Below are 23,756 nucleotides of genomic sequence, written 5' to 3'. Positions count from 1 at the left end.
TTGAATCTCGAAAAGGGACAGAAACAGCGAAACAGCACTTTTCTCACACGACTGTGTTTCGGTTGTCTCTTTCAATTCTTCTGACTCAAGACCAAAGAGGCTGTGTGGGGAAAAATAATGCTGTTGAGACACAATAAGTGCTGAGACTGTGGCTGTGAGAGGTGGGTAAAAAGGAGGAAGAGACGGAGCATCATTAGGAGCATTTCAGAGCCACCTGCCCGTCAAAGTGATTTCCTCTGACGACCAGGAGACACTGAAGAGCAGATCCACAAACAGAGCAAAGTGATAAAGACACAGACGAGAAGGAGAAGAAGAAAGACAGTGAGTCTCTGGGACTGTTCAGAAACATACATGTAAACACCCGGACAGACAGAAGCCAGAGAGAAACCGATGGACACAGAAAGCAGCCGTTGAAAGGGCTCATTTGTCAGAAAGACAGTGAAACTCAAAGCGGTTTCTTTGGATGACGACGACAATATTCTCTTCCGTCTGTGCCTCAGTGAAGAAGGAAACAGATTATGATAAATGGAGCATCAGTTTGAGGAGAGACAAAAACACAAATGTTGACATCTTGATATATATTTTTACTATTGTGATGGAGTGTGTAATAAGACGAGGACAAACGTCTGATCCTCACAGACGGGAAAGGACAGTCCTCTCTATCCAAACCCTGGCAGAAAAAAACATCCCAATTAAGTCTCTTCAAGTAAAGTAAAACTAAATTTTGTCGTCGTTCCACTTTCTCCTCTTTGTCGATGTGTTCTTCTCTTCTACGACTTCTCTTTTTCATCCTGGGATATGTATATATATATATTCTGTCCTATTCGATCGCAGTGAATCCTCCTGAGCTCAGTGTATGTCTAGTGTCTCACAGATTTTATATTGTATTATACCCCTCAGAGATAATAAACATCTCCTTCATCCTTGATCGCTGACTGTCTTCGTGCCTCCTCTTCTTCCTCCTCTTAAATATTCAGTGTCGGTGAATCATCCCGAGTGGCTCCTCTCCTCACCTCACAGCTCTTTGTGCCTCTCATTGATAAGTGTCGACTAATATGAGCTAAACTGGAGATAATACGCGCTCATCATTCTGTTCCTCTGCTCGGTCGGTGAATCAGAAACTGGATCCTGTGGCCACGGGTCCATTGTTATTCTGAAAATGAAACCCATTGAAGGTGAGGCTGTGTAATAGCAGAGTAATGCAGTAGCTGTGTGATCTATGAGCCACCTTGTGTGGGAGGGAGGCTGAAGAATGAGCAAAATAATACAGTGGGACCTTGGGAGGAAATCACTTTTGTCCGGTGATCTGTCGGCCATTCTTCTTACTGTAATTACACTGATCCTTGGAATCCCAGCTTGTCTGGAATCTGACCCGACATGAAGTACGGAGATCCTGAAGGAGTCTCCATTAGTGGAGAGAATGAATGATTCACATCTTAATATCTCCGGCTAAAGAGCCTGCTGGAGATCTCTGACAGATATTGTGTTATATTAGTAATAAGTTATTACCGCCCGTTCAGCTGCAGCGGCTCGGCCCTCAAACCATCAGGATTCACTGTGGGAGATAAAGTCAGAGAGGCATGTTATTGTAATTCCACAGCTTCCATTTATGTTTCATTAAACAGCTTTATAATATACGGTCCGGACCAATGATGGATGGAGGGATATGAGAAGCATCAATAATACAGGGCCATTCGAATGTGTGTGTTCGTGTGTGTGTGTGTGTGTGGTCTGTAGTCAACCCAGGGCAGCCTAACACACTCACACTATACCCACAGTCGAACGCTTCCTCCCCTCTGACTCTGGCGATCAGCTTTGCATGAAGAATACACCCCCCTACACGGATTCTCAATACGTGGCGTTTCCCCGGCACACCAAGCTGCTCTTAACCCGGTGGGAACGCCAGCAGCCAGATGGGCTAAAATGTGTTGACATGCGGTTAAGTCCACCGGAGGGTTCATTACACCGAGAAGACGAGCAGAGAGGAGACAGTTCACAACATCCGAGGCTTAACTTCGTACATCACAGGCCCAATGTCAGCTGGGCTCCTTTAGATGTGCAGGACAGTTCCAGGTGTGTTTGCTCTTTCACGCTTTCCTTGTCATAATTAAGAAGGTTTTTCATGTCTGTCCTACCTAGCATCGGGCTCATAACTCCCTTCACAACTTTTTTAAGACCTAGTTTCTTTCTGCAGCAAAGCTCCTGCAAAGTCTGAGGTCCGGTTGATTCAGATGATCAATAGGTTTTCTTTAAAGACCAAAATAATAATTTCATACCTTTCTGATTTGATCCAGACCTGCAACATTTTCAGTTAATTAAGAATTAATTAATAATTAGAAATGTATAAATTCTGAAAATAATTATTTGGCCAGCTTGCTCCGAGATTACAGACCAGAACAATATAAACTAGGGTAGAACATATTTAATTTAAAATAAATATATAAACAAAGAATGATTCTAAAATACAAGTTAAGAAAAAAGTAAAAGTACAAGTGACTGTAAATTACATAAGTACATAAATTAAGTATATACCAAGTAATGTACTGTAGAAATTGATCTATATAAATATGACTTTTACTTTGTACGTACCAAAGTCCTGAGAAAAAGACGAATTGAGTGAAAACACCAACGTTGGAGGAAAATTTCTTTCTTCAGCTCTAAATTAAGACTCAAACCAGGAAAATTTAGCTTTGGTAAAATGTTTAATTACCAGACATGATGACTGGTGTGAGTTTAAAACGCAGCATCTCCACTTCCTCACATCGAACAAAAATGAAGCCAAAATGTTCCAAGGGCTGTTGATTTCATTTGGAGCCAGAGTCTGTATTTGGACCATGTCCAATCTGCTAACATGGAGGAGGAGTTTTTTTTTTAACCTATACTGCAGCCAGCCACCAGTGGGCGATGGTGTATGGTTCTCAGAGGCTGCCATCTTGCATGATTTGTTTACAGAATTTAATCCTGGACCATCTTTTGATGCACACAATTCTACACCTGGTAACTTTAACTGGAAAATGTGATGTGATTTAGAACCTGGGCTCCTCCTGAGTTGCTGGAGAGAGCCGCGGCCTCAGGGACGGAGCCAGGTGGAGACATGCACTGAATAGCAAAGCCCGGTTTCACATTACAACGTACAAAAGGTGTCTGCTCTCTAAATGTTTGATCAGCTCATTTGGATTCTCTCGGCGTCGAGGCCAAAGGTGCCAGTTCCCTCTGATATTCTGGCTCGCTGAGTGACAGCAGATGGGAGCGTAGCTGAGTTAATGAGAGCGAAGCAGAAAGGCCATTCTGCTGATCGACAATGAAACCGCTGACAGTTTCCCATGTTTGGCTCCAGCGATACACGGCCGGATCAACACGCATGGAACACGGGTGGGACATTAGAACTACATGTAAACGTGTGTATTCATGTGTGTCATCTGGGGTGTGTCATCATGTGAGTATAATTCAATCAGGTGGAATATTACTGGTTTTATTCAATACTAAAACTTACAATAACAGATCAGAAACAAGCTGTTAACACAACGCAGCCTTTAAATCACCTTGTAAGTTGTTCTGGGGGAAGATGGAAGCATAAAGTTGCTAAATTACACTTCTAGTGAACCTGAACCACAGATTTTAAATAAAGATGGTCGACCTGACATCTCCTAAAAGTGATCGCCCCCTTGTGGCCGGCTGCAGTTTCGGTCTTTAACCCGGCCTCCTTCATGTTATTAGATAGGACATGAAACAACATTTTGCTCAGATTTTGGGATAAAACTAGTTTTGCATGTAGACAGGACCCAAAACCATTTAAATAAAATTTTATGGGGAACATCCATAATTTCCAAAGTGATTTGTGTTGAAACACGATCAGGCTCTGTGATGCATCAGGGATTTCCTGTCTGGCTAAGGCTGATATAACATCTTCAACCTCTTCAAATGAGGCGGTTGACATGTAATCTATGGCTGAACGCTATTATGAGACGGTCTCTCCAACCAACAGGTCAAGCTGCCACTCAGACAATCTGTCCACCGGCTCATTGTTCATTCAATCCTTTTTAATACCCAGCGCCTTAATCACAGGACTTAACGAGGGAAATTCTCCACGTTAAATAGTTTCTATTAAGTTTGATCGGGCTTATAGCAGAGGACAGAAATGATTAATGACTTGCACAGAACTCCGGACATATTGTGAATAAAGGTGACCAACGCTGGTCGTGATTTCTGTAGCGGAATTTGTACGTCATGTCCTGCCTCCTGCTGCTCCATCTAAACACCACCCACCGTTATGTCTTAAGGGAGAAAGTCCGGACCAAGTTCTCCAAAGCTCCTCTGGAGGTCACATCTGAAACCGGCTTGTATCTGTTGTTGTTGGATGAGTGAGCTGAACATCTGGAGTCTCGAGAATCAAAGGCTCCAGATTCACAAGCACATTGTTTCGTGCTTGGACGACAAAAAACAAACCAAGGTCATTCAATCACTGCAACACACAGGAGGTGTTTTTTTTTTTTTTCAGTCCTGTTCCACTAAGAGGGCTGACTCCAGAGAATAGAAACGTCAGGGTGCATCGACGTCCTTGACTAAACTTCATTCGAACTGTCTTGTTTCAGACAGAATGACCAGCTGCCATGACAAACAAAAGACAGAAACAAGCTTTGAAATTCCGGCTGGATTAAGAAAAAAAAGTCCCCAGAGAGTCACTTCCTTTTGATTCTGTGTTTTTAAATTAAATCCCAATAGGACGACTGCTTCAATCAATACGTGTGCTTTTTTACGACGTGGTCTCATGCAATGATCTGTCACCAACGACCACTGCCACTGTCTTTATCTGAAATTAAATCTTTTAATTATGCTGGTTCCAGTATGTCAGAACCGATCTGCTTAACATCCAGAGTGTCGGGCTTACACTTCCCCTGGTGAAGGGCAATTAACATTCTTCTCTCATCTTATCCTTAATCATCTTCCAATTATCAAAGCAGTCCAAGTGAATCCCTGCAGGGATCATACACTTACATGTAAACAGAGATGTGGGGGAAAGTATCCAGACACCTGAACATGACAGCGAAATCACAAACTAAATAGATTTTATTTCCCTGGTAATTATTGAGCTAGCCCTGTGCAGTTTCTGTCTAAAGGACTTTATCAAGGTGTTCCAGAGATGTCGCATTCACAAGGCAAAAAGTTTCCTTTGTGTGTTCACAGTGACCTTTGACCTCCAAAGTGTGATCAGTTCATCCTTGAGTCCAAGTTAATGTTTGTTCCCAATTTGAAGAGAGTCTCTCAAGGCGTTCTTAAGATATCGCATTCACAACAATTTGACAGAGGTACAACCCGAAAACATGAAGACACATAAAAAGTCAAACACTGACATGAAGCATAAGAAATTATGAGTTTTCCTTTTTTAACCTTCAACCAAAACCACCTGTTTTCAGAGTGTCCTGCATTTCTGCCTCCCACCATCTGCTGACATGTATTCTAGTTGACATTATAATGTTGAAACAGGAGAGAACTGCACAATGAAAAGTTAAGAAAACTAGTTAGTTTGATTAATTTTAAATTTAAAGGCAGATTCAATCAACTAAATTCTGAAGAGAATAACTTTTTGCCAAATAATTAATTAATTTAAACCAATTAAAATAGCGCACAGTAAAGCACCAAGGCCCAACATTTAAATTAAATCAAGTTTATAGATGTAAGTCCAGTAAATATGCCAGATTTTTAGATTAAGATCCATGAGAAACTGTGAAAGGGGTATAAACAAATCAAAGGAAGAAAACGCCCTATCTACCAATGTTCAAGGAAAGGACTCAGCCACATGTTGCGTTTTTCAAACACTAAAGTGCTGGAGAAACAAAGTCATCAAGTTCTGTCACATGACATTTTGTGACTGAGGCCATAGAGAACGTTTACCTTGCTCTACAACCAAAACATGATTATTCCAGGTGAACAGGGAGTTTTGCTGAGTTGTTCACATGAAGTTTGTCTGGACTTTTCCTCGGCTGCATCCTCCAGCTCCTCCAGGGGGAACCTGATCCCCCCCAGCCCCCGAGATGAGATGTACTTCCTCCAACATGCTCGGGGTCTTACCCGAGGGTCTCCTGCTCGCTGGATGTACCTGGAATCACCTCGGCTGTTGAACCAAGCTTCCTACACGTATCTGAGCTCCCTGTGCATCCCACTCATTTCAGCCTCTTTTATCAAATGCTCAGCACCAAATGTCAGTCAGGACCGAAGGCTCCGGACCGCAGGTGGAGGCTGGGGTGTAAATCAGAAGCTTTGCCTTCAGGCTCGGCTGCTTCTCCTCCATCAGGGTCCTGTAGCAGCCTGCAGCCACAGCAACACACACAGCTCTTCACACCTCTTCTGATACACAACTGCAAACAACACCAGGGGCGTCGCTACAGGGCTGGCAAACCTGTCCCTGGGGCCCCGAGCTGAGAGGGGCCCCTGAGAACAGTTGATTACATTAGTACACAGCAACAACAGTTTTGTTAGACTCCCCCTTAACTTTTGGCCTTTGAAGAATTGAAATGTCTAAAGAGCTCTTATATTTTAACTTTACTGTCATGGTATTATGATTTTACTCTCATAATATTATGAATCTACTCTCATAACATTGAACTTTATTCTCATCACATTAAAAATGTATTCTTGCAATATTACTAACTTCAGTTTTAATTATTTAAGATTTTATTCTCATATTAGAGTGCTACTGTCAAAAAAATGCAATTTACTCTCACAATATAATATTTGTATTAAACAATATTTGGCTTTAATGCCCAACAACAAACAGCTCTCACACAAAGTGCCAGTGTTGGGACACGTTCAGGTTGAAATCTCCGGCCTCCAGACAGATTGGGAACATGAGAGATTTGGGTGATTAGGCCAAAGAGGTTTCATTGAGTGTTGGTCTTTGTTAGTTCCACTCGTGTGACTTTTCCCTTTTCTTCTTCTGTGGTGCGAAACAGGTAAGTACCAGGAGAGCAGTGTGGTGACCATTTGGCATCTTTTTAGTTTTTCCTTCAACAACATCTTGCAGGTGAAACTCAGGGGGCCTCCCGGGGGCGTCCACTCAGCGGCCCGGTTCAGGAATCAATCCATCATGTTTAGAACAAACACCACTGAGATCCGTCAGCCCAGTTTTTTTTATCCCAAATGACTCGCCTATCTCACAGATGGTTGACTTTAAGAGCGACCAGCTTCAGGGTTCACAGCGCAGCTCAAAGGCAGCGCAGCTTTCAATAAACAGCTGCTTTGTTTTCGCTCTTAAATATGCAACTTGTTTGTTGCTCGCAGCGTGTGGTGCAGCTCACACTGGGCTGATCTGAGAACCAGTGAGAGGCAGAGAGAGGAAGGGAGAGCGTGTTGGAGAAGCTGCTGCTAAGAAATCCCTTCACATCTTATTAGAGGCCAGTTTAGCTCGCGCATTTGGAATTCATGCCGGTCTCCATGCTCCTTTTAACGCCTCTGCAGTTATCAAATCATTAATTAAGCTTATGTCAAATCTACCCAGTGAGTCCGGGGTGGGGGGGTGAGAGAGACCCGACTGTAAGCATTGCCAGCCGTCTGCTTCCAACATGCTAGTGTCGCAGGCGATCAGTCCTGATAGGCCGTCTGTCCAGGCAGAGCCAAAACTGTATGTGTGTCAGCAGCATGAGAGAGCCTCCTGATATCAAAGACCATGAGAGTCCTCCATGAAATGTGACTGGATTAGATTATAGTGTAAGTGTATTAAAATAACTACATTAACTAAAGAAATGCACATATTTAGCATAACTTGAACAAAAGGTGACCTTGTGACAGCAAATCTCAGAAACTCTTTAATCCACTTTAATGTTATGTATAAATAAAGATGGATGACACGTCTCCGTTTCCTCCCACTGTGCAAAGGTGAAGCCAAAATATCCGGAATAAATTTGATGCCATCTTGAACTTTTTAAGGCATCAACTGATTAAAACCACCTAACATCAGTGCAATAAGAAGCTCAAATAAAAGACAGAATATTTAGTTTGTTCTATTTCCCCTCTGCTAACATGGAGGAGGTTTTCTTTTTCCACCTATTCTGCAGCCAGCCACCAGGGGGCCATCCAGATGTTTCTGGGAAACGTTCTATTTGTAAACACAATCTAATGAAGTTACCGTACCAGCTGCAAGTAACTGCAGAGCGAAGAAAAGCAGGTGGGATTTATGAGCTATGTGGCAGCCAGCCACCAGGGGGCCATCCATTTTATTTGGCTTCACCTTCATGGAGCTGTCATGTCTTTATTTACACTCTGAACCAGCTGTGTCAGCCCTTGTACAGACAATGAACCATTTGAATTAGCTAAGAACACGGTTTTTACCCCTGTTGTGATCATAGAATAACAAAATTGTTGAATTTTCATCTATTTACGTTTCTATCTCTCACAAACTACTAACATGGCTTTTACACTTTTGTGTTTGTTGCGGGGGAAATCTGTTCCTGCAGTTTTAAAACCAGCTGCATCAATTAAACAGCAGAGGCTCACTGAGCCAGGATTTAATAGCAACTCACTGAGCATTCACCTGCTGCTCAGCAGGTCCCATTTCCCTGAGAGGTGAAGTCTTTGTTCCAAATTCCATGTGTTCATGTGTTTTGGAGCAAAAATAAATAGACGCTGTAAAGAAAATGTGATTTAGTTATGTGTTTTAACATCCTGACACTTTTTCCTTTTACCTTACAACGAAAAGCAAAGAAAAATTATCAGGTGGGACAGAAATATAAATATCTTTTACCTTAATCACGATATACATATTGTATTGTTTAAAAAGTGCTTGTGAGAGATGCGCATTCAGTTTACAAGTGACATGAGTAACATTTAACAAGTCAACATTAGAAGCTGCTATGTAGAGCTGGTTTTAACTATTGCACCCACATGAATCTTTACCATCAGCAACACATTGTTGTGATTATTCCCACATCACACAAACGCACAATACGCACAGATGCACAGTATTTATGTGCAGCAGTTCTGTAACGCCACCGAGGTTTTGAGTGAGAGTGAGTGTCTAGTTTCTCTAGTTGAATGTGACAGGAGCCGTTAGCACATCATTGAGATTCAGTGGAGGTTTATATCGGAGCTGGCATTGGGCACATTTCATGGTCTGAATCTTTTAAATTCCATTTCCTTTCCAGCTAATGGAGGAGACTGCAGGAGACTCCTCAGACACCGATCTCATCTCGGTACAGTGTGTGTGTGTGTGTGTGTGTGTTTGTGTGTGTGTGTGTGTGTGTGCGTGTTAATCTTTTCCATTTCTGAATATCTTAGAACACTCAAAAAGGGCAAAATGAGACTCAAGTGGCTCCTCGACCAGCCTGTGGTTGATGCATTTGAGGCTTTTATCTGAAACTTGAAGTGACTCGTTGCATCTTCTATTTATGGAATTATTTACACAATACTGACTCTGCACTGCTGAACTCTCCAAGTTTCCAGGAATCCCGAGAGTTGACGGACACGTGGGGACTTTCAGATAAGTGGAACAAGTGACTGAAGTCAATTTCTCATCACCCTGCCCTCTGTGGGGCACCGACTCACTCAAAGGCTCCTGGTTTCATCACCTTGACGACCTATATGTCAGAAGCTTTGAGGTTCAAGTTGCTGAAAACCTATTGGCGGTGAAATCAGCTGGAAAATAGAGGAACTTTCTACTCAGGAAGAAACTTTTCTGCTGTATCACAGCGGGGTCAAACCCAAAGATCGTTTTTTCCTAAATTCAGGATGACATAAAAAAACATGCTGGTCGACATCTAAAGTGAAAAGTGCTCTTAAAGAGTCCTGCTGTCGTGTTTGAAAGAAGTTGGAGAATCAAACTTGAAAAAAAAAAACAGTACCTGCAGAAAGACCCGCGTCAGCAACATCTGAGCTGCTTCCCGCTGATCTGAGACTGTGCTCATCCAGACGGACAGATCACTGACTTTAGAACTTTTGTGTCTATGAAGACATTTTAGGATATGAAATCTGGAGAATGTCGAGGAAATCGATTCCAAAACTTTAAGTTTGCATGAAGAAAACTGACGGAGATATTTCATGTCAGACTTTAAGATAAGTAATGTCACTTGGGTAGAGCTTGCGGGAGATGACGTGAATGTGTGTAAAACTTCAAGATAATATCTTTAAATTCTTTGAAAAACTTTGATACTTCAGATCAAGTTCTGTGACTTTTTTCAAATCATAATTTTGGAAATACTGATTTGTCAGTATTCCCATGACATATTCATTTGTATTGGTGTTTGATGAACTGAATAAACACTAAATAATTCAGTCATAGGCAACATTTAACCAAAGAATCACCTTAAAACTAAAATCTTGACACAGAAACACCAGAAGCTCTGTTTGATATGATCACATCTGTGTTATTGTGCCACCTTCTGGTCACAGTCTGTACAGCAACACTACAACCTCTAAATAAACTGTTGTCATGAACTCCTTTAGTACAGGACGAGACATGAAACTAAAATATTTGTAATGATTTTTATTTTATTTTATAGCCTATTTTCATATTTTGTCTTATTTGATTTTTATATATCCAAATAATGGTGAAAAAACAAAAAACGTCTTTCAGAAAAGACTGTTCGTTAATTATAAGAAATGTTAGTTTTCTCAAAAATGTTAAATGTTATGGCTAATATTTATATTCTTATATGTGAATTTACAGTAAATATAAATTAATATTCTCCCATATCTCATGCAATACATTAATTGTACCCTGTACCTCGTTGTGAACACACCAGCAGTGCCAAAACATTGTTCCATCAGACTACAGCGCCCCCTGCTGCCTGATTATCATTGTTGTCCACACATAAAAAATCCATATAATACTGTTGACCTTGGCAGTTTTTATCTTTATATTTTCCATCAGTCTGCACAGAACAAGACACGTGTAGTAAAATTCAACAACTAGAACTTTTTTAGAAGGATGGACGACTTGTCTTCATTTCCTCCAGAGTAAAGTGTACAAATGCTACCATCTTACAATCTGGGGACAACTTTTTTGTTGGGTCCATGTTGGGTTTTTTCAATATGGATTTATTTTCGTCGACCGTTCAGCCAAAGATTCCCTTCTTCTTTGCTGTTGAGGAAAAACAAACATGTCATCACCTACAAACATCATCCTCATCATCATCATCATCATCATCATCATCATCATCATCATCATCATCATCATCATCATCATCATCATCATCATCATCATCATCATCATCATCATCATCATCATCATCTTCATCATCTGCCTCCTGTGTCCTCACCTTTCTCAGTCACAGTGTACATGGCCTCCATGCCACCTTTGATGTGGTCAGTGACGTGACAGTGTAAAAGCCAAGTACCAGGAAACTGAGGACGCATCTTCACCGTCTGCAGGTGAGAGAGAAGAGAAGCTGATCCACTGGTTCCAGAGGTTCACACATAGTTCAACAGACTGTCTCCAAATCCTGTCCCACCTTTTTCAGATATTTTCCTTTTTATTCATTCTAAAGATGAAGTTTTAAAGCTTGTGTAACATTTCTTTTAAAATACTTACTATTATTAAACTTAATATTTACTTGTTTGTATCGTATAGCCCAGAAAGCCCCGACAGTGTTTTAATATTTGTGTGCAGAAGAGAAATTACAAAAAATTCACCTGTGTCTCTAAAGGCTTAATTAAATTTTTCCCTTATAACATAACATTTAATGAAATTCTATCTGCTTGTGTTTGGAGACACACGATTGTGCTCAAGATACAAAATGACCACCTGTAGTTCTCTTAGTTAAAGTGGATCTGTTTCAAAACACAATATTTTCAGTTGTCTATTTCTTGCTGGTTTGCTCTCTGCAGCAGTTTGTGTTATCATACCTGTTCGTTGTGTTGGATTTGTTAGTTCCTACAAACACTGATCCCCCAAAATTCATTTGTTGGTGTTAAAATGCAACAAAGACAAAAGGAGTTTTAACAGAAAGTCACCAGGTGATGAGGTTTTACCTGGAATGTTGCTGGAAACAGCTCGAACACGTCCGTGTTGTGAGATCCTCCGCCGAGCTGCAGAGAGGAGGCGGTTGTGTCATCGTGTTTGTTGTTGCAAACTGTGATTGTGTTGCCGTGTGCTGTGTTTTTCCTCACCTTATACTGCACACTGTGTCCGTGCCAGTGTGCTGTGTGTATGTCCACCTCAGTGCCCATTCCTATCAGGTACCAGTACACCTTATCCCCCACCTCCATGGTCAGACCATTCAGGTTACCGTACATGAAGCCATTAATGGCTACAAGAAAACACACACACAGAAAGTTGTATATTTTTTTCCCCTGTCAGAATAACGTGTTTGATTTCACTTGTATGTTTATATCTCACCGTGCATCTTGTTGCTCTCAATGAAAGTTTCATCGTCCTTTAGATTTGGGCGAGGGCTTCTGATCTGGGTCCTGATGTTCTCATCCAGATACCTGCAGGAGGAAAGTCATCAAGAACAAGAACAGATGGGTTTGTTCCTGGAAGAAGTCAGATACTGCACATTCATCCTCCTTCTTTCATCCCCGCCCTCATCCATTCCTCCTCTTCCCCTCATCCACTCATCCTCCTTCTTTCATCCCTACATTCATCCATTCATCCTCTTCCCCTCATCCATTCATCCTCCTTCTTTCATCCCTACCCTCATCCATTCATAATCATCCCCTCATCTATTCATCATCTTCCCCTCATCCATTCATCCTCCTTCTTTCATCCCTACCCTCATCCATTCATCCTCTTCAACTCATCCATTCATCCTCCTTCTTTCATCACTACCCTCATCCATTCATCCTCTTCCCCTCATCTATTCATCCTCCTTCTTTCATCCCTACCCTCATCCATTCATCTTCTTACCCTCATCCATTCATCCTCCTTCTTTCATCCCTACCCTCATCCATTCATAATCATCCCCTCATCTATTCATCATCTTCCCCTCATCCATTCATCCTCCTTCTTTCATCCCTACCCTCATCCATTCATCCTCTTCAACTCATCCATTCATCCTCCTTCTTTCATCCCTAGCCTAATCCATTCATCCTCTTCCCCTCATCCATTCATCCTCCTTCTTTCATCCCTACCCTCATCCATTCACCCTCTTCCCCTCATCCGTTCATCCTCCTTATTTCATCCCTACCCTCATCTATTCATCCTCTTCCCCTCATCCATTCACCCTCTTCCTCTCATCCATTCATCCTCCTTCTTTCATCCCTACCCTCATCCAATCATCCTCATCCCCTCATCCATTCATCCTCCTTATTTCATCCCTACCCTCATCCATTCATCGTCTTCCACTCATCCATTCATTCATCCTCCTTCTTTCATCCCCACCCTCATCCATTCATCCTCCTTATTTCATCCCTACCCTGGTCCATTTATCCTCCTTATTTCATCCCTACCCTCATCCATTCATCCTCTTCTACTTATCCATTCATTTATCCTCCTTCTTTCATCCCCACCCTCATCTATTCATCCTCTTCCCCTCATCCATTCATCCTCCTTCTTTCATCCCCAAACTCATCCATTCACCCTCTTCCCCTCATCCGTTCATCCTCCTTATTTCATCCCTACCCTCATCTATTCATCCTCTTCCCCTCATCCATTCACCCTCTTCCTCTCATCCATTCATCCTCCTTCTTTCATCCCTACCCTAATCCAATCATCCTCATCCCCTCATCCATTCATCCTCCTTATTTCATCCCTACCCTCATCCATTCATCGTCTTCCACTCATCCATTCATTCATCCTCCTTCTTTCATCCCCACCCTCATCCATTCATCCTCCTTATTTCATCCCTACCCTGGTCCATTTATCCTCCTTATTTCATCCCTACCCTCATCCATTCATCCTCTTCTACTTATCCATTCATTTATCCTCCTTCTTTCATCCCCACCCTCATCTATTCATCCTCTTCCCCTCATCCATTCATCCTCCTTCTTTCATCCCCAAACTCATCCATTCACCCTCTTCCCCTCATCCGTTCATCCTCCTTATTTCATCCCTACCCTCATCTATTCATCCTCTTCCCCTCATCCATTCACCCTCTTCCTCTCATCCATTCATCCTCCTTCTTTCATCCCTACCCTAATCCAATCATCCTCATCCCCTCATCCATTCATCCTCCTTATTTCATCCCTACCCTCATCCATTCATCGTCTTCCACTCATCCATTCATTCATCCTCCTTCTTTCATCCCCACCCTCATCCATTCATCCTCCTTATTTCATCCCTACCCTGGTCCATTTATCCTCCTTATTTCATCCCTACCCTCATCCATTCATCCTCTTCTACTTATCCATTCATTTATCCTCCTTCTTTCATCCCCACCCTCATCTATTCATCCTCTTCCCCTCATCCATTCATCCTCCTTCTTTCATCCCCAAACTCATCCATTCACCCTCTTCCCCTCATCCATTCATCCTCTTCCACTCATCTATTCATCCTCTTCCCCTCATCCATTCATCCTCCTTCTTCATATTTAGACTCACCAGCTTTCATTCTCATCAAAAATCAGGAAAAGCAGAGCGAACTCTTCCACTTCTTTCTTTAGTCCCAGACTCCTGGAGGCAGATTGATAAAACAACACGTCAGCACTTCACTGTAATTATGAAGCTTAATAACACAACCCGGTGTAAACATATAATATAATAATGCTTCATAATGCAGAAAGTCTCACCTACTCCAGCTACGGCGACAAATCACCAGCGAACCAATCAGCCCACTGTACATATCCTTGAGAACAGGGAAGAAACATGTGTTGCTGTGTTATTGCCTGTATGTGTGTGTGTGTGTGCGTGTGTGTGTGTGTGTGTGTGTGTGTGTGTGTGTGTGTGTGTGTGTGTGTGTGTGTGTGTGTGTGTGTGTGTGTGTAAACTACCTTTACAACATCCACAGTGGAGTAGTATGCTGACACAGAACAATCCTCCTGCTCTGGGGTCGGGCCTGTGTTCTTTGTCACGTACCACTTGTAGGTGTAAGTCTCACCTGGGAAAACACAACCATTAAAAAAACATAAGTTACACATGTCAGTCCCATAAATATGCACATGTCAGCAGCAGCAATCCTCTAGATTACAAAAGGAAAACAAGCATTTTCATGAAATCAGCTTCCTGCACCTGGTGGGGTGGGGTGGACCTCGGGGACATCTGTCTTGACTCCACTGGCGTGAATAGAATAAGGTCTGGACGCCATGTTCTTGAAAACCACATTCACCTTGTCCCCAACATCAGCGTGAATCATCGGACCTGAGAGGAAGAGAAGGAACCACATCAGGCCAGATGAAGTCTAACATCTTTAAAATGTGAGTAAATACTTAAACTACACTGTGTTTACGTCAGATCAAGACAGTTCTGTTCGCATTCCCACCCTTGAGAGCCTACCCATGATTCCCAGGTGTTCCATATCGGCCGGTCTCTCCACCTGCTTGGTGAATTTGCTGTTGGTGAACTGGCGGTACACCACCTTCTTGTAACTGGAGCCGATGAATCCCCCCTGCTTGTCCAGGAAGACAGGAGCCGGACTGCAGGGGGACACAAATCATGTCATTCAAATAATCACTCACAGAGCCAAGAACTGTTTTGGGGGGGGCGGGGGTGTCTTCACCTGTCGTGACCTCGGAACATCTCCTCCTCCCAGGTGCGGTTGGGAGCGTAGTCCCAGTCTATTTCCACGGCGGCCACGTAGTACGTTTTGGAGTGGAGCATGATCTCGCTCTGACGCTGCAGGAAGCCGCACTTTGTTACTGTGTAGTTGGCTCTCATGCCGCCTTGATAATGCATCACGGTAGGAGACACCACTTCAAACTGACCTGAAACACACATGACACATACAAAACTTAATGATAAAACCCAAACATCGATAAAGGGGAAGTTTGCTTCGCTTGAAGTTAGTGTCTTTCCTCTCACAGTCAAACTGATTTGTGTTATTCAGTTATCAGAAGTCGTTCCGTCTTTGCTCGGCCACGTACGTACAGGTTTGTCATTACATGCCTGCGTTTTCCTGAGGTGCTAAGCGTAGTGTCACACAAATCAAGCGCGGTGCAGTGGTTAAAACAATTTAATTGTGTTGTTGTGTGCTGTTGTGGTGACCAATTTGTCGCCAATTTGTGTTTTGATGATGTTTCTGTTGGTTTTCACTTTGTCAAAAGATGAGCATGAAGCAGTGGATTTACTTTTTAGGATTTGTTCAGGCTTGTCGTGATGGTTAAAGGGAGAGATGATTTCTCTAGGAATCGATATCATAAAAATACGTGTAAAAGATGTTGTTCTAGGGCGTTAACTGAGTGGGAGGAGTCAGAGGGAGACGTGTACCCATGCTGTCGGGCACCATCGTGACCGTGTGCGAGATGTGAGGGAACACGCTGATGGTGTCTCGTCTGTTCTGGCGATAGATGAAGCGGTTTCCCTGGAAGTGAAGGCTGTTGATGTCCGTCTCCGAGCCGAGTCCCGACAGGTGCCACGTCACTTTGTCCCCCTTGCACATGGTCAGGCCGGGGAGGTTCCTGTACACAAACCCATTGATGGCTAAAAAGCAGAGCACAGAAAAAAAACATCTGTTCAAAATCTGCCACGATAGAACGACAATTCCTCCCCTCCAGCACGGAAATAAACAGATACATTTAAGATCTTTACAGGTCATAATCAAGCTGCCATGTGATCAGTGTGTGTCTCCTACGCACCGTGCATCTTGTTGCTCTCCATGAAGCTCTCATCGTCCTTGTTGACAGTGCTGGCAGCAGTGGTGAAGGTCTTGATGTTCTCGTCCAGGTACCAGCTCAGGTTCTCGTCGAACACCGTGGCCATGAGGTGGAACTCCTTATCAAAGTTTTTCTACATGAGGAGAAGAGGAAACGTGTCAAACTGTGGTTTCATTGTGACTTATTAACCTGTCTGCTATTCTGCAATGTTTATTTTATATAATAAAGGTCTTCATATCGGCCATAGACTATTTGCGGATATTCATCAGACCACTGATAAATTGGAGGGGCTGAAATATAGTCTCTTGGTTGTTGTTTCGCTGGTTTGACAAAAACGTTGTCAGAGTCCAGCTTGATGTCAAATTTGAAACAAACCGACTGTGAACTAGCAACTCGTACAAACTGCACAAAATCTGAAAGGAGCTTTTCCTAAGACTAAACGTTCTTCTGCTCATGCTGTAATTCCAACAGGAAACACATACTTCTTTATAAAGGAGGAACTTGAGGTGAAGTTGACTTCCTCTGACTCTGTCCTCACCTGTACTCCTTTCTTCAGTGATCCCTGTCCACAGATGAGGAGGGGTCCCACCAGCCCAGAGTTGGTGTCTTTAATAGGGTCCACTGCAGAGTAGTAGAGGTACGTGAGACAGTCGGCCTCTCCGCTCACCGGACCGGCACCGACCGGCACCGTCCACTCGTAGGTGTGCACCGTCCCTGGTTTGACCAGAGCCGCTGGCATAGGAGTCACTACTCCTGAAAACCCCAGAGGAGGAGAACTGTTAGAATGAAAAGGGATCTGTGTAGGAAATAGTGAGAATTAAAGATTTGAACCCACTTTGTTCCCTCTTCAGCTCTCGTATTTTCTTGGCTGTGTGAGACTCTGAGGAAAAGAGGGATGAGGGACACATGAAAACAGATGAAGAAACTCTCTAGTGACAGGACATCTCATGCACCGATAACCAAGTGTGCACATGCATGTGTTTACCTTCAGGTTCGTTGTAATAGAGCGTCCCATCCTGCTCCACGTCGTACTGAACCCCGTGCGCCTGGATGGAGTACGGGCGGCTGGCTTTGTTCTTGAACACCACGTTGATGGTGTCCCTCTCTTCAGCTCGCAGCACCGGACCTGCAGGCGTAGACGGACACAGACAGGAAGTGAAAACTTAGGACACATCTGAAGTGAAGTCTCCAAATCTAAGACATGGGAGTGCAAATGAAAAGACTCCCAGGAATATGTATTAAGCTGTTTTGAAACAGGAAGCAAAGTTCCACACAGCAGAATAAAAATAAGATCCTGGTGACGTATGTCAAACACTTGAAATATGAATGAACAAGATTCTCCTGGACACCATTTATTTCCATTCATTCCTGGATGATTAGACAATTATTCTACATTTGACAGTTGAGCAGCTGATTGACAGATAATTAACTGACAGCTTCTCAATTATGAGCACTTGCAGCTTTTCATGTCATTTTAATCCAAAAACATTTTTCCTGCCAAATAATTCTGAGTTTAACAACTTCACTTTCTGAGTCGTGTTCTTTTTTTAAAGCAGCAGGCGAACTTTTCTCTCTGAGTGTTACCAACATGATATTTGTCACTCTGCTGACTCTCTTCCTCCTGAGCAGCTCTGACTCCGACTTATTTCCCCCCCACAACCTAAAATCACATCACGTGCCACCTAAACAAAAGCCTGCATTACCCAGAATTCCAAGGTGTTTCTCCTCTGGGCTGCGTAGCATCTTCGTGAGGAAGGTGTTGTCAGTGTATTCCACGTAGTGAACCTTCTTGTAGCGGCTTCCAATGCGTTTTGGACCTCTGGTTACAAAACTGTCTGCTTCTCTGCACACACACACAAACACACGTTAGAGAAACCAGTGTGTGTCTGTATGTGTGTGTGTGTGTGTGTGTGTGTGTGTATGTGTGTGTGTGTGTGTGTGTGTGTGTGTGTGTGTGTGTATGTGTGTGTGTGTTAGTAACCAACCCTTCAGTAGGCGTTATAGGAGCATAGTCCCAGACCTCCTCTTCAGCAGCGATGAAGAACTGTCTGAGTTCACCATGAGGCCGGGGCTTATGGACGTTGGGGAAACACTTCTTGATTTCAAATATCGCCTGCATTCCAGCTTCATGACAACAAGAACAACGACAACACAAAACCAGGTTTAGCCTCCACACAGTGGTGGGACACATATCTTTTCCTGAGCGACCTCGGGTGGGAGCTCACCCATCAGGTGGTCGTTGACCGTGCACGTCAGCAGCCAGTGCCCGGGGTTATCTGCGACCATGAGGGCCATGGAGCTGGAGCCTGGGAACAGACTGATGGTGTCTGTGTGGTGGTTCTGGGTCGTCAGGATCTGCCCGTGGAAATGGACTGAGTGTATGTCCACCTGTTGAGCAGGGAGGACATTTAAACAACCATTGACTTACCATATCTATATATTCTTTATTCTCCTTTTTAAACTTTAGTATGGATAGTATTCTTCCCCTTAGCAGAAACTGCTTTTTACCCAAGTTAAGAGTTACATCCCCAAAAGAAGCCAGATATTCTGGTTAATAGTTATGATGGGATAGTTACCTCGTTCCCTAATGCAAACAAATGCCAGTGGATCGTGTTGCCTTGACACATGCTCAGGCCGGGCAGGTTACCGTACAGTAAACCGTTTATACCTGCAACACACACTCAGGGTTTACGTTTCATTGTGTGTGTGTGTGTGTGTGTGTGTATGTGTGTGTGTGTGTATTCGTGTGTGTGTGTGGATGTGATGCTGCCCCTCACCATGCATCTTGTTGCTTTCTATGAAGTCCTCGTCCTCCTTCAGGTTGGCGGCTGGATTGGTGACGTACGTCCTGATGTTCTCGTCCAGGTACCAGCTGAAGTTCTCGTCCGACACCATGAACAGCAGAGCGTACAGGTAGTCGCCCGACATGTCGCCGTGTAGGTCCAGGGTTCCTAGAGAAGAGTAACCAAGCACATACTGCAGTACCAATTTAAGGTACTTGTATTTTCATTTTATGTTTTGTGTCTTCACAATAATGCAAAGGGGAAAATTGCACTTTCTAATTCACTTTTTATCGTTCATTTAATTGCTATGAATACTACTTAATCAACCTGAATTCAAAATGCATATTTCAAACAGTCACATTTAAGTTCACCATACCTGGATTGTTAATTGGATCTGCACCAAATTGCGCACACTCGTAAACATCAGTCACACAAGTTGATCATCAAGTTTAATGGGTTTTCCATGACACCTTCCACTTTTCTGTTTAGTTATTTTTGTGCAATCTTACTTTCAAACAGATGCACTCGGGTAAAAACACCAGGTATTTGAAGGATTAAAAGGTTCCAGTACCTGCTTTACAGATAATGAGTGGTCCTATAAGTCCTGAGTTGATGTCTTTCGGAGCCCTGACATGAGAGTGGTAGAATCTGGTCAGACAGCTGCTGTCATCACGAGTCGGGCTGTGGTTTTCAGACAGGGTCCACTCGTAGGTCATGTGTGCACCAGGAGCCACAGAGTCGTCCCGCTTCAGCTGTGGACCTGTGCCATCTGGGTAGAGGGCTCCTGAGGAGACAAACACAGACCAGGGTCACACAGAGGGGAGTGGGGGGTCAGGGAGTCCCGTCTGCCCGTGCTGGGGGTCCAGGCCTCACCCTCGTTGCCCTTGCTGTAGTTCAGTCCATGTGGGTGGATGCTGTAAGGTCTGGACGCGGCGTTCTTCAGGTGGACTATCACTGTGTCTCCCTCCTCGGCCATCAGCAGAGGGCCCAGGTAGCCCAGCCAGTCCGGCTTTACCACCTCTGTCCTGAAGGTGGCGTCGCTGTACTGCTTATAAACAGCCTTCTTATAGGTGGGGCCGATCCGTTGGGGGCCTCGCTTCAGGAAAACAGAGGCATCCCTACAGAGAGAGAGAGAGAGAGAGAGAGAGAGAGAGAGAGAGAGAGAGAGAGAGAGAGAGAGAGAGAGAGAGAGAGAGAGAGAGAGAGAGAGAGAGAGAGAGAGAGAGAGAGAGAGAGAGAATTTTACTTATTATTATTCTGTATATTACAGTTCAAATAATAAGGAAATAGATTCAAAATATATTTTTTTCACAGCACACATTATGATTTTTCTTCATAAGAAGAGTCACTGGGAATGAGAACACCAAGCATTAAAAATATCAGGACTATTTTGTATTATTTACGCCTGTGCTTTTGTTACACTGTCAAAAAAAGGCCACAATTAGAAAGGCCCATTATTCCAAAACCTAGAAATAAGAAGACTTTATACAAAAGAACAACTAAATGAGAGGTGTCACTTCTGAAAAAGAAATTTAAAATCTGACAAAGGACACAAATCAATTAACACCTGAAAAATAAACATATTTGAAATGAGTTTTAATGGCAAAGACTTTAGTTTATGTCCCATGTGTTGTTTTACATTAAATCAATAAATGTACCATTTTTTATGAGTTTTCAATCCAGAAGAACAACTCAACCACCAAATAGCATTAAGCATAACAAATAAAAACTCTGCAGGGTTAATGGTCAAAGTTAAGGTCAATGACATCAGGGACAAATGAATCCCTGTCTCTGTTTGTCCTACATGTTGACAAAGTGTGTCCAGACCAGACAGAAACAGAACGAGGGGGGAGGAGGGTTCAGTCAAGAGCTCCGTATACCACCAGGTCAGTCGGTGTCCTTCCTGAAACTTTAATTAAAAGATGTGCAAGTTCAAATGGAAAACACTGGATTAGTTCAGGGTTTTTATTGGAGAGAATTGGCAGCTGTACCAGTACGGACACATAGGAGGTGGAGATGGGAAGTTTTGTCTGTGTGACTTTAAATGCCAATAAAATCAGTGAGGGTTTTTCTGTATTAGTAAATTATCTTTTTATACGGAAACTTCTCTCTCACATCCTACAAGAGCCAGAGTTAGACATGGAGCCGGGAATCGAACCACAGGTTTAACTCGCTCTACCCCCTGATCGCCTCCAGAGGACACCGTTGCTTTGATTTCTCTTGATGACAGTTAATATTGTCACTGTTGTATTTTGGAGGCCTGACTCTGTTTGTGATCAAAGGGCTGTAATCCACCACAACGATTGTCTACTTACTCGTCATCGTCCAGGCTGCGGTTCTGAATGTTGTTCCTCCCGCTCGGGGCGTAGTTCCACGACACCTCCTCGATCCTGATGAAGTATTCTCTCCACAGGCCGGACACGCCTGCCGCTCCACAGCACAGCAGCAACCAGCTCCACGCCGCCAACCCATTCATGCTGAGGACTGAAGTGTTGGCACCGAGCGATAAGCAAATCCAGAAGGTAAACTGCCCGGGGTGTGAAGACGATGAAGAGGAAGAGAGTCGACTGACAGCAGCTCGGTCTGTCTCAGAGACCTGGAGACCTGTGGGGGTGTTTATACTCCCTCAGCTGGGAAAGATCCAAGTAAACAGGGGTCACTGACCTTCAGAGATACTGTCACAAATGTCCCATATTTTGACACCAGTTGGTTTCAGTGGTAGGGTTTGATGCAACCTTTGATCGACAGTTTGAACTTGTGTAAGAGCAGACTCCATCCAGTCTGTTATCAAAACTGAGGGGCTGCAGCCAATCCCCGGGGACATGGGCCGAGAGGCGGGGGGGTAACACAGGGGCCAACACACAAACACAAAGTTAGTCAATTTAAAGTTTCTCCAGTGAACCTGACCTGCAACCTCCTCACTCCAAAACCCCGGGATTTCAAACCCAGAACCTTCCAGCAGTGAGGCCACCGGGACCACTGCACCACCAGGCCCGGAAATTGTTGGATTTGTCTGTGCTTGTGTAAAAAGACGTGTCTGGTGAAGTCCTGGAGCAAAACTCTTTCCACGTTTGATCCAGTTGAAGACGACGCTCAGGCCTGACACAAGTATGTCACCTGTATAGAACCAGTTAGTCCAATCGAGGGGTTTAATTGTTTTAATATCTAATTTTCACTTATCTGTCGCTCAATTTAAAGACACTTAATACTGCGGCGAAGAGTAACCGACACCAAGCAGGTTTAAAGTGTCATTACCATCTGGCTGCAGTACAACTTCGAAGCTACTGAAGCTATTAACAATAGATGTTTGAAGTTTAACAGGTGAACCCAGGAATTCTTCAGAGAGATAGGGAGTTAGCCTTGGCGGAGGTATGCACGCCCTCGAGCACCGTTCTAGTTTATCAATAATTTAAGGTTTTGTATTTCATTTTTATTTATCCTGTTCCCTGGATTTAAAAAAAAACTGCGTCCACACACTGTGGCGGCGGCGGTGTCTTTGACTGGGACATGACTTGTTGGGGTTCGTCCCCCAGGGTCAGAGGTCGTATTTACTCACCTTGTGTCCTGATCAATAACAGGGCAACCGGGGAAATTCCAGGACACAGATTCGACTGCAGGAACTGATTACGACACACAAACTGGGTCACACAGCAAACACACACACACAATGTGTGCGATCGACCCTTCGTGAGTCAGACAATGATGACGTTCCTTGATGTTTTTTCTCTCCACCGTAATCAAACACCGGATGTATAAATGGAAACAATTTTTTTTTTATTATTCAAGGCAGCACATAGAAACATACATTATAAAAATATGTCACTAAAATATATATATAAAATGTGTTAACACTTAACTAGGATCTGAAGGAAATAGAGACAATTTACAACAAAATACTGTGAAACTGAGAACAAATGCACACACACACACACACACGCACACACACACACACACACACACACATTTGCGTGTAACACATAATCCAACAGACACTTCACTGCGCTTCATGATGGAAGCTTCTTTTGTCAGGACTGAAGTTGTCACGCAACAGGCTGTGTTGCGTGACAATTACACAAATAACTCTGTGCGGCCTATTGTCCTGTGAACTACATTAGATTGTTATTTATGTTGTTACTGTAATTATCAATGACACTCCAAATGTTTTGTATAATTTGCATACAGACTTCTTAAATTGACATTCACCACCCGAGCAAATGAAGCACATCCTGCTTTTCCTGTGGAGAGGACAGAACACACCCACACACACACACACACACACACACACACACACACACAC

The 23,756-nt window shown here is 43.3% G+C and overlaps 1 protein-coding gene across 1 annotated transcript; it reads right to left on the bottom strand.

Annotated features, from left to right (window-relative positions):
* Positions 1–10,823: 10,823 nt before the first annotated feature.
* Positions 10,824–22,052, bottom strand: cp (ceruloplasmin). The gene is made up of 24 exons (XM_061077485.1): positions 21,775–22,052; positions 20,333–20,577; positions 20,031–20,243; positions 19,454–19,627; positions 19,253–19,344; positions 18,902–19,064; positions 18,662–18,800; positions 18,380–18,519; positions 17,662–17,802; positions 17,512–17,556; positions 17,215–17,429; positions 16,659–16,809; positions 16,291–16,503; positions 15,584–15,788; positions 15,361–15,500; positions 15,097–15,225; positions 14,859–14,965; positions 14,658–14,713; positions 14,470–14,541; positions 12,329–12,420; positions 12,100–12,239; positions 11,962–12,018; positions 11,250–11,355; positions 10,824–11,071 (listed from the first exon to the last, which is right to left on the bottom strand). The coding sequence occupies exons 1-24, from the start codon at positions 21,933–21,935 to the stop codon at positions 11,046–11,048; spliced, it is 3,222 nt and encodes a 1,073-aa protein (XP_060933468.1). The 5' UTR covers positions 21,936–22,052; the 3' UTR covers positions 10,824–11,045.
* Between the last annotated feature and the right edge of the window lie 1,704 nt (positions 22,053–23,756).

This window comes from Limanda limanda, chromosome 9, assembly GCF_963576545.1.
Source record: "Limanda limanda chromosome 9, fLimLim1.1, whole genome shotgun sequence".
Lineage (NCBI taxonomy): Eukaryota > Metazoa > Chordata > Actinopteri > Pleuronectiformes > Pleuronectidae > Limanda > Limanda limanda.
This window is presented reverse-complemented; position numbering and strand designations above follow the sequence as displayed.

Excerpts from the sequence above, each read along its gene's own strand:
- cp (XM_061077485.1), bottom strand. The coding sequence starts at position 21,935 with ATGAATGGGTTGGCGGCGTGGAGCTGGTTGCTGCTGTGCTGTGGAGCG. Across the intron at positions 20,578-21,774 it reads CGCAGCCTGGACGATGACGA|GGATGCCTCTGTTTTCCTGA; the intron begins GTAAGTAGACAA and ends CTCTCTCTGTAG. Across the intron at positions 14,714-14,858 it reads CCACTGTGGATGTTGTAAAG|GATATGTACAGTGGGCTGAT; the intron begins GTAGTTTACACA and ends CCTGTTCTCAAG.